This window comes from Cupressus sempervirens, chromosome 11, assembly GCF_028749045.1.
Source record: "Cupressus sempervirens isolate cs-2001-9-10 chromosome 11, ASM2874904v1, whole genome shotgun sequence".
Taxonomy (NCBI): domain Eukaryota; kingdom Viridiplantae; phylum Streptophyta; class Pinopsida; order Cupressales; family Cupressaceae; genus Cupressus; species Cupressus sempervirens.
Window position 1 is genome coordinate 282,956,657 of NC_143128.1, and position 11,291 is coordinate 282,967,947.

The 11,291-nt window shown below is 35.3% G+C and overlaps 1 protein-coding gene across 3 annotated transcripts in view; it reads left to right on the top strand.

The window, feature by feature from the left end:
- LOC149529210 (Tetratricopeptide repeat (TPR)-like superfamily protein) overlaps window positions 1–9,758 on the top strand; it is a 185,194-nt gene extending 175,436 nt beyond the window's left edge. For 2 of the 3 annotated variants that reach the window (XM_089811601.1, XM_089811603.1), the window contains 4 exons: window positions 7,468–7,710; window positions 7,802–8,442; window positions 8,932–9,138; window positions 9,267–9,758. In XM_089811601.1, the coding sequence (XP_089667727.1) occupies window positions 7,468–7,710; window positions 7,802–8,442; window positions 8,932–9,138; window positions 9,267–9,490 (1,315 nt within the window). In that variant the 3' untranslated portion in view covers window positions 9,491–9,758. The remainder of the gene's footprint in view (window positions 1–7,467; window positions 7,711–7,801; window positions 8,443–8,931; window positions 9,139–9,266) is intronic. The other variant, XM_089811602.1, reaches the window with a different exon arrangement.
- The last annotated feature ends 1,533 nt before the right edge of the window (window positions 9,759–11,291 follow it).

Genomic DNA, 11,291 nt, shown 5'->3' on the forward strand with positions numbered 1-11,291 from the left:
GGACATCTAGATGTTCGTCAGAAACCACTACATGACTTAAGGAATTTTTAGATTATTCTCAAATTTGGAGCTATTTAACGTAAGTGAACTTGAATTTGAAGGAATTTAATTTAAAAAAATAAAATTATTATTTTACATTTTCTGATTTTCATAGTTTGATTGTATAATGTGTATTATTTTTTTAAAGTTGTCTTCAAAAATTGTTTTGCTTTTCCTCTCTAATTAATATCACAAGTTGTTGAGACCCATTTTGTATCAAACATAATCGTCTTGAGAGGACTTGTGCAAGTGAAAGTGGCACATTGCAATACGGTGAACACCAATAGTTGATCTATATGAAACATAGTTCCCTGTCTTGCAGTGAGTTTGGGGAGTCCTGACAAGTTGCAAGTCAAATCATTCTCGCCAAGTGAGGAAGACTTTGACTCAGTTCTTGTTGAGCAGACATTCGATCCGCCGACTTAGCAAGTGAGGTGGCTGACTCGCTGAGTCCAAGCCAACTGACTCAATCTGTGTCAATGTAATGTTGACATTTAAAAAACATGAAAAGCTTTTTTATTTTTTATTTTATTTTGTTTACTTATTTTGTCCTTGTAGCTCTAAAAACATTCAATTTGAAATAAAAAAATCATGTCTAGACTTCAAGTGGGTCACTGAGTTTCAATAACACCATCGAATAGAAGCTACATGAATGTCACCCTTACCTATGACAACGGCAATTTCTTGAGTTCTTATGCTTTGTTTGACAAGAAAGAGATTTAGAAATTGCATTTTTGGACTTTATCAGTGTTGTTTTTGGTATTTTAAAACTTAAAGAAAAAAATGCACACTATGGAGTTTTATGTGTTTCTCAAGGTGCTAATTCATGCTTACAGGGTGCACAAAATCAATCTTCTAACTCCTTGCACAACCAAACTCTTGCTCAACCACCTATTTGCCCCACCTTAAGAGAAAATAAGCTATTTTCATACCAAATGAAAGTTAAAAGCCAACATCAGTCCTTTATAATCTGCTTTCTTCAGGTTTATGGATGTGAAAAATCATAGCTGGCCATTGAAATTGACCCCAGCCTCACTTTGGTTCAACCGGGGTGAGCCCAAGTTCTCCCAGATCTGAAAGGTGGCAAGCCTAGTTCAAACCAGCTGCTATCCGGTTGGAGACCCTGGCCGGATCCACAGATGGACTAGACTAGGACCACAGACTGGTATCGTAGATTATAGGAGCTCTTTCAGGAAAGTTAAAGTAAATTTTCTGTAAATTAGTGTGGGGAATCGTTATAGATTGATAGAAGAATAAATGTAATGCATCAAAGAATTCATACGTGTCAGAAATTTGTTGAACAAACAGTCTTAATTCCCTAAACAGGGCAACTTGTGAGACAACAAGTGCTGTTACTTCCTATCAAATGTTTGTTGGATGAGATGGCCAATAATTTTTTTCCAGAACTGACCAATAAAAGAGAAATGATTATAAAGAGCATGTTGTAGATGAAATGCTGTGATTTTGAAGAACTTACAAAATATTCAAAGGCTTTCAGACTACTTTTGTATAAAGGAACGGATGAGAAACAATTTGACATGGTAAAAGAAAAATGCCTTGAAGGTCTGCCTCATAATCTTGCTGATAGAGTCTTCAGCTGTTTAGATCTTAGAAATCTAACTCTACAAGATTCTCCTATTTCAAATGTCATACAATTGCCGAAGATCAGATTTTGAGATTTATTGGTAATTGTAAATATCAACAGAAGTTTGCAAAGCATGAAGCCCAAAGCATTACACTTATTCATTGATGCTTTTTGATGCAGTCATTTAACAAAGACACAATGTGAATTGCATAAAAGAAATACAAAATGTTGAAGCCAAATTTCAGCAGAGGACTTTTCCTCAAAGAATTTCTTAAGCACCTAAAAATATCTCTGCAATTGTTCTCATCCGTGCCCATAGAGTGATAAAATCATCTGTTATATTTGAAATAAACTTGGCAAAGAACCTGATTTCTCTTGTGCAAATGTAGCCATGAAATCTGTTTATTTTGACCCCTCTGCAACTGCATGTTGGGATATTGCAGATGAAGATCTCTATCTTCAAGATAACATTTATGTGCCTGCCATTGAAGAATTTGAAGAAGCAGTAGATCAAGAAGATGAAGCTGCCAAAGATGATCTTGCTTCAGTAATACACAAAACTGAAAGGTAATTAGAATATGAAGAGATTGAAGAAATTCCCATTGTACTAATAAACCAAACAAGAAGAGCCAGAGGAAGAGGCTACCAATGAGGAGGATGTTGTTGATACAATTCCTCTCCTTTCTTGATGCAGCCCAGGACACTAGTCATCTCTTATCAGCACCCATCACATCAACCCCAAAGGCAATTTCATGATTACTAGAAAGAAATTCTAGACTTTAGCCTTTCTGAAGTAGAAATTCCACAGATGCTTAGGAACCTTTTCTAATCACTCCTTTAACTGCAGAAAGAGAGAAAATTTGATGAGAAAACACCTGTTCAGGAAGATCCAGTTGTTGAGATTATCTCAGTTCTTATTAGAACAACCTTTCTTGACATTGTAATATGTTATCTTTAATTTTGTCCATCTCTAATTATTGAAGAAGAATCTGATGTCCCTGGTACACCTTATTCTGATATGAATGATGCTCAGTTAATCTTCAAAATTTAAGAAGAATATGAACCTGAGGATTCTCCTCCATATTTTAAGATTTTGCCAATGTTAAGAGTGGCTATGTATGTTCTTCCAGATCCCAACCCATGGCTTGAGCTACACTATTTAGTAAATCTTCTTACAGGAGAACTTTCTCAGTATAAGTGTAATAAATGGAAAACAATATGATGCTCAAACTGATATTGGAGCCTCTTTATTCTTTTGTAAATAACAAGTTCTCAACAATTGGGAACAATTGTCACAAAAGACTGTGCCTACGTTGTATGTCATGCACAAGAAAATGATTCAGTTGTGATAAAGGCACAAATAGAGAGTAGAGTTGGGAAGAGTTTAAGTATCATTTGTTTTCCATGAAGCAAATGCCTATAGATGTAGTTCTGGGAGGAGATTTCATTGACAGATATACACCCTATGATTGTACAAAGAAAAGGATAATTTTCTCTTTGAATGGAGAAAACTTAAGCACTTCTATGCTTGTCTGTGCTTCTGAAAAATATCCAGCCATGAGTGGGATCCAAACAGTTTAGTCAATACCAGAACTAAAAGCTGCTATCTTCAAGGACATTTGCTTAGAAGATCCTCAGAATTTTTGGGAAAAGTAAATGCCAAAGATGGAAATAAAATTGTAAACTGATGCCAAAATGAATTTTGGGAAGAAAATCCCTCTTCTTGCTCATGACTATCCAGATATGCAAGAAGAAATCGGAGAACTAAATGAAGTATATTGTACACTTTTCAATGTGATTTGAACTGTTGTCCATTTGTAGTTTGCAACTAATATGAAAAAAGAAGAAACAAAAAAGTTATTGTTGTAAACTATAGGCCATTAAGTGCTATTACAGTACCGTTCTCTTACACAATTCCGGATGAATCATATTTGCTAGAAAAGAGTTGCTAGTACAAAAGTTCTCTCAATTTGATTGTAAATCAGATTTTCCTCAAATTAGATAGGACAAACGTGAGATATCATTGAGTTGTTCTTTTGGACAATATGAAGTGAAAGTGATGCCATGTGGGTTGATGAACACGTCTTCTTACTTCCAACTCCAAGAAAGAATGAACAAGATCTTTTGTGGCTGTGATGTATATTTGTTTATATATTGATGATATTCTAGTTTTAACTAAGTACTTTGATGAGCTTAAGTCCCATCTAGAAACATTTTATAGGTTAGTTTTAAATTCTCAGATTGTTCTGTTTCTATCTGAAATTCTATGGTGTACAAACTTGTAGAAAGTTTAGGTATAATTATTAGTATTGGTAAACTCAAGATTCAGTTTCACATCAAAGGACAAAATCCTTAAATTTCAGCCTCCTCAGCTGTAAAGATTTTTAGGAATAAATTTTATCCAGGTGTGGGTTTTGATCAAGAACCATTCCAACAATTTTTTACAAAAAAGAAACGACAGTGGAAATCTATACATGATGAAGCCATGGAGAAAATGTTACAATAGTTCATTATTCATAAACGAGTGACTACAAATGGAGATGCAATCTCCTTATATAGATTTACAAAGGCAGTATTTAAACGAAACAATCTGTAACTAGGACCGAAAATAGAAACTAACTAATAAACTAAAGACTTACTAAGATTACCATTAAAGAAACATTACGATATTCTAATACTCTCCCTAAATGCTCACCATCTAACTAACCTGCAAAAAGTTGTATATGTCTTGTGGTCATTACTTCTTCAAAACATTCTGCTATTGTTGAGACCATCCCTGTATCTTCAGCATGTTAATGACCATGAGTAGCCAAAATCCTCCAGAAAAAACAGAGAAAGCTGCCCCCTTCTTTAGAATGCTCTGCAATAAGAGACAGGAGCCTGCCACTTACTCTGCCACTAACCCTCCCAAAATTTGCAAAACTTCTGACCCAGAATCATCACAAAACTTCCAATTTGGTGTTGGAGAATAAGTTTTCCCTCCCTATAGCTAAAGAGACACTAAGAATAACTGCTATGATTTTAAATAGAAAATGACAAACCCTCCAAAATTTTGCAATCAGCAAACACCCTAGAACAAACTGGAAAAAATCACGATTTTTGAGCAAATATTGCCAAACCCAAAATTACAAATAATTGTCTTTCAGAAAATGGTAAAAGCCCTAAAATACTAACGCTAGAAACAACAAGTGGAATACCAAGAGTCGCAACTTAGAATCCACCTTTTACAATGAGACAAATACAACCAATGGAAGACCAAGAGTCACAGCTTAGAATTCCACAAAGATGTCCCTTTTTGACCCAAGGTCTCCACAATGAGAACTTATTTCTTCAACCAAGCTAAACCCCTTGGACATCAAGTCGAATTTTCATAAAAATGCAATTAAAATTTTTTAGACTAAATTTCGAGACACGAAGGCTACAACTATTAAAGAAGCCCATCGATCTGCTTTGGTACCATGTTACAATATTTCATTATTCATAAACAAAATAATTGGTAACTAAGACCAAAAATACAAACTAACTAGTAAATTGATGACTAAGATGACCATTAAACATTACAATAAACTAATAGAAAGCTCGATTAAAGGTTCAGGATCTCCCTACATTCCACATTCCTACAATTGAAGATTTCATTTTACATAATGATTCTTAAGATCATGCACGGTGTGTAGATTTTTGTTTTGTAAAAAATGGAATCAAATTAATTGCTGAACATGCTAGTGGTGTATTTCCTGCCGATGTTAAAAAAATGGATTTCTTCTGACAAGGAGATACATGGCATCACCAATAATCTAAAAAAGTTTGCCTTCAAATTTATGCATCTAAAGTAATTTGTTATCAGAACAGATCACACCAGGTTCTTGACTTTCAAATCAAAGGATCATGGCCAAAAAGACAGTTGGGGAAAATATGTCAGATGGCAGGAATATTTGAATCGGTTCAACTATGAAGCCCAACATATTCTAGGAAAGCAGAATGTTGTTGCAGACTACCTCAGTAGAGAAGTTCCTGGTGCCTTCAGACAAACCCTGTTAATCCTCCTCTCAATATAGTGTTTGTTGATCAACAAAGAATTTGTTGTTCATTATTTAACATTAAATGCATATGCTTAGAGAGTCTCCCTAAAGGGATAAACAAAATATTTAAGGATAATGCTAAGTTTGCAGCAGAAACATTCTCACATCTAGGTTGTATATCTGATCTAGTCTAGGGATATCTTTGGAGAATTCTCAATTCTGAGAATGAAAAGTGAGCATCATTACATCTGATTCCAAGACTTTGCTTCACTTGGCTGTTTAGCTGCTCTGTTCCAGTACTGTGGGACCAGACAAAGTATATCTGGAGTCAATTCCTAATTCTGAGAATAAAAATTGACCATTGTTACTTAAATTTCTTTTGAATACCTTTCGCATAGTTACTGATTATTCACTAGATTTGTTCACATATTTTGGACCAGACGAGTTTAATCCTGATCAGCAGAGAGAGAGAGAGAGAGAGAGAGAGAGAGAGATTAAAGTAGGAATCTTACTTTTCCTCACAGATACTATAAAATTTTATCTCCAGGATGGGAATATATGACACAAGCTATATATTCTTGCCAACTAGAAACCACCAAGTTGGGTAGAAATATTTGATCATGGAGAGTTGACACCACCTATCCATTCACCGACATCCAGCTCATCGGGGATTACTTAAGGCTATTTTGCTAAAGACCCGAGAGAGAATATTTCTTTAAAGGACTGCTAATGTCGGTGTTTATGACCTATAACCTTTCGAGATGACTGGTTTACCAGGTAACCTAGGTTGGATTTTGTTTGACCTGCTCTCCCAGTCTCCATAATACTCTAAATAAGCCTCGGTGGAAGCATAATAGCACCAAGGTTGATACAGTTTTGAGCGAATCTTAGATTTCAAGTCGTTAGGTGTTTTTGCTAATTTATAGACTGTGCGCCATCTCTCTGCGCATAATTGCAAAGTGAGATATCAGAAAAGTAAATACGTATATCATTTTGTAAGATTGTTATTTACAAAATTTATAGTCAGAAGTGATAACCATTTAGTCAAACGTCTCTGCCATGTTTTCTTGTTAGAAAGTGGCTTGTTTGACATAATGATAATTTTTGAATGGATAGTTTTTGGGTGTGATTAGCTAGTTCACTAGGAAATGTATCCTTTTTATGGTAGTGAATAACGGCCTTCACGTATTGATCATATTGATATTTCACAATCTGCTAGGGTTCAAGGCTCAATTATTTTCATTCTTAAATAACTAGATTAAGAATAATGACTCGCTCTTAGGGCATTCAGATGGTTTGTGAACAGGGTAGGGGGTTGTGTGGGATCAATATTTTCTGATTATGCATTGCAACTTTGTGTGTAATTTAAAATGAAACTTGCAAGCATACGACATGAATACAACTGGCTATTGGAAAGCATCTGTTGTTAGACCTAGAGTAAATAATTGTGTTTATTTCCAGGAAACAAGAAAGCTTTACAAATACTGAAATGTTGCTAAATAGACATTAATTGTTGAGGTTTCATGTAGAAGGTAATGTGTGATACATTCCAGTGGCCATCATTTTTACGATCTAAGTTTCTATGATTTTTAAGTGTCGAGATCCATAATATTTTTCTTGAGTTAATGTATGCTTTTAATTTATCTGTAATAGATGGATGTTCTTGCTTTCACTTGTTCTATATACTGTTATTGTTTTTGCTCGTTTTCTTGCATCCTTCTTCAATACTTTACCGAATCAAGAATCTAACAATTATTTTCGAACAGGGATCAATTAGGATTTCTTATTTCCTGTCTCAAGAATCTGACAGTTCTTTTCAAACAGGAGCCAACTAGGATTTCTTCTTCTTTCCAGCAGGGAGTGTAATAGCTGTCACATTGCAGCAAAATGTGCATTTACAGGTTTAAACAGAGTTCCTAATGAAGAAGACTCAATTTCAACTCTTTCAGTACTGGGTGCAGCTGCCATTGCTTGTAGTGATTGTGGAGTATCCAACCCTAGGTTTTCATTCTCAATATGTAGAAATAGAGGTGTGATTGGACTTCCGGTGATATTACAATTGCAAAGGTATGCAATTTGTTTCTGCAAAAATGCCTGGTGAAAGTTTGTTGCTTGTTTTAATTCTCTGTTAATGATGTCAGAATTTATCATTTTGCAGGTGGTTTCATCTAGAACCATGGAACTATACTGCTCGTTATCTACTTATTCTCAACATGTACCAGAAAGCGCGTGGAGAAAAATTTCCACATCACCTTTGTCAAGTTATAAAACGATTGGTCTCCTCCCATCCAAATTTGCTTGTAAACAAGGGAGTTGATATTTCTCCTTTCCAAGAACTCCACCTTCTGCTCTGTACATCTGAAATCCATCTTCAAAGTGGTGACTATTCTGGTGCATTAAAGTATGCAACAATTGCATCCCATCTTCAAGTTTCTAATAGTTCACTTTTCTTTTCACACTTACAATTGGCTCGATGTCATGCATTGCAAAATAACTTGACATCACTAAATGATGAATATATGAACTGCTTGCAACTGAAGACAGACAGTGAGATTGGTTGGGTGACACTTAGTGCTCTTAAAGCTAGATATAGCTTAGAGGGTGAAAACAGCAGTGCTACTATCCATAATGGGGTCTCCATAGGGGAGGAAGGTCGTCTCCAGAATATGTGGAGGGCATTGCTTGGGTTAGTGCATGGTCAAAGATGTATTTGGGATGAAGACCTACTTTCAGCAGAAAAGGATATAGCTCGAGCTTGCTCTATGTGGCCTGAAGAAGGATGCTTACATCTTATTCATGGTATGTTTCTTATCCTTGAGAATGCCTATTGATATGGTCTTATTGATTCTAACTTTTTCCTTATATTTATCATACACTTAATGTACGCAGAAATTTCTTAGTAATAGGCATAAAGATTGCATTATTGAAATGCATTTTTCCTATAAGGAAGCCATTTGAACTGCTGTATTGATGTAAATAGCAACATGAGTCTGTAATCTAGCTCTGCTGAAGTGTCATGGTCTGACAAATTTAACAAAATATCATGTTCTTACAGTGTGCTTTTAAACCTTTCATATAAAAAAAAAACCTTAGGTTGCCTCAAGAAACTTAAGGTGTATTGAATCTAAATATGTAACGTAATACTATTAGGAAAAAATGTTAGCAAATAAATGTCTGAGTATGTGCTCACGAATGTACTCACATAAGTTTTTAATTATATGTGGCCATGAGTTGATTGAGATAATGACTATCATTGCTTCAAGTCTCATCTATGTGAACCATTTCCAGGTGCAATTTGCATGAAGCTTGCCAGGCAAGGTTCCAGTTCACAGTTCTTGTTGATTTCTTTGCGCAGTCTTCTCAAAGCACAGGCTATTAGCCATTCTTCACTGCCAGTGGTTTCTATACTGCTTGCACAAGCACTCGCTAGCATAGGCAGAGGAAAGACTAGCTGGGAGAGAAACCTTCGTCTAGAATGGTTAGCTTGGCCAGCAGGTAATCTTCTTGTTTGAATTATATTGGTACCTCTGAAGGTTTAGTTTGTATGGTTTGAGCATAGTATTCAATGCAAAATGTCTCTTGGATGCTATTGGTCTGAAGTAGATGCTTTCCCTTGTGCGCAGCAGAGATTAGACCTGCAGAGTTATTTTTTCAGATGCATTTACTTGCAGAGCAGAGTAGGGCTATATCAGAAAGAGATGAAAATTGGCCTGAGACATCAAAAAGTTCAAGGTTGTGGCTTCAGCATGCACTGCATCTGAACCCAAGTTGTTTACGCTATTGGGAAGCCATGAAACAGGCATCGACTACTAACATAATTATTGATGATATTCATAAGAGTTTCTGACAGAACATAATTGCTGATTGTACCGATAAGAGTTTCTGACAGCTATACTTGACCACACATGAAAGAGTTGTATAATGTGGCGAAATGCAGAAGCATTTTATGGTGGTTACCATTCATGAAAGGAAGGTTTCCATTGGAGGCTTCATTGATTTTAAATCCAAGTAGATTGGTAATTTGAGACGGTTTAGATAACTTCCAATTCATTCAATGTATATTATTTAAAATTTTACCTTTATTTTAACATTTTTCTAGTTTCCCAAGTATAGAATTGATAGCATTTGCTAATCTGATCTATTTCATCTTTGGTTCATGTTCAGTTAACAATTTTGGTTGGGAATGTTAAGCTGGTTGACATGTTATCTGGAGTTAAAAATGAAGTGATTGGATACTAGAGAAAGTAATAATTAAGAGATGGCATTATGATGACAATCATTTTTAGGGTCAAGAATTAACTCTGTCCCAATTACGGTCAAGCTGATTTTTAACCTTTCCTTTATTGCAGCAAGTCTCCTACGTCATGTCTTCTTTGTTTGTTCCTAATTTGGAAATAAAAGGTACGATTTAAATCCTTGTTCATAGGCCAAATGTGAAATGAAATACAACCAAGTTGCCGGTGCGGGTTCAGGTTCAGATATGGCTTTGAAGAATCTGCTTGCCACTACGACAAAATTTTGAAATAAGGTTTGGGTTCATTAGTACAGAACACACGTGTGTGCAGGAGTGCATGTGTGGCTGTGTGGGCATGTGTACTTGTGTTTGTGTATGCAGCCTATAACCGTGAATTAAGAGTAGAATTTCACATAATATCATAGAAAGAACAAAAACACCATAAACTTGTAAGTATATCATCATTATCATAACATCATGTATCATTATTTGAGTTTAAAATTCAACTATCGGAGTCATAAATTATTCTTATTTTGAATCATCATCTTCTTTGTCAATGACATTAACTGACTCCATATAGTGCCAAGGTCCATTGGATCGGCTGCACTGATTACATTATTTCCGTCGAAATCATCACATGGATAAATTTCAAGCTGGGAACTAGAAGCGTCCATGTTCTAATGTTCTGATCGGAACTAGGAGCATTCATTTTTGCTTGTGGGAAAGGAGATGGAAGTTGGAATGCACATATAAATAAGTTATCCCTTCTTTTTGATTGTAAGCTATTGCACTCTATTATTTGGATGAAATGATATGTGCTTCTAACTTCTTTGAGATGTAGATGAACTAGCAAACTATGAAGAGGAGACAAATTAAACGAGTAAAATAAAAGTATTGATGTTATAAACTTATTAGCTACGAGGACAGAGTAAATTAAAATTATAAGTGAAACTTGTGATATGATTTTGATTGTAAGGGGCTCCAACAATTGGAATCATTGGTCATGGTTGTACAACCAACTTTGAGCATCCTTACTAAATTGATGAAGAAGAATATCATTATTAGACATCTTGCATTTACAAATTTTAGGAACTCATTCATAATTAAATCTCACGTATCATCTAGAAGATTGTAAGGAATATTATGTTCTATTCATTGGAAACCTCTAAATCTCTCTACGGTGGCTGCCCCCCTCTTATATGCAAACACAAGTAGAAGAGTAGTCATCTCGTTTCATCATTCTACAATAATTGTTCGCTATTATTTGACGATCTTGTTAGGGTGTTGTTAGGGTCTTGCTCTTTGTCGTTTATGATTTTTTTCATATTCTCAAGCGTTGAGTCTATGACATCTTACACCCCTCCAACGCAAGGCCTACCAATGTAAGTATAATGAAGCATACTCATAATGACTC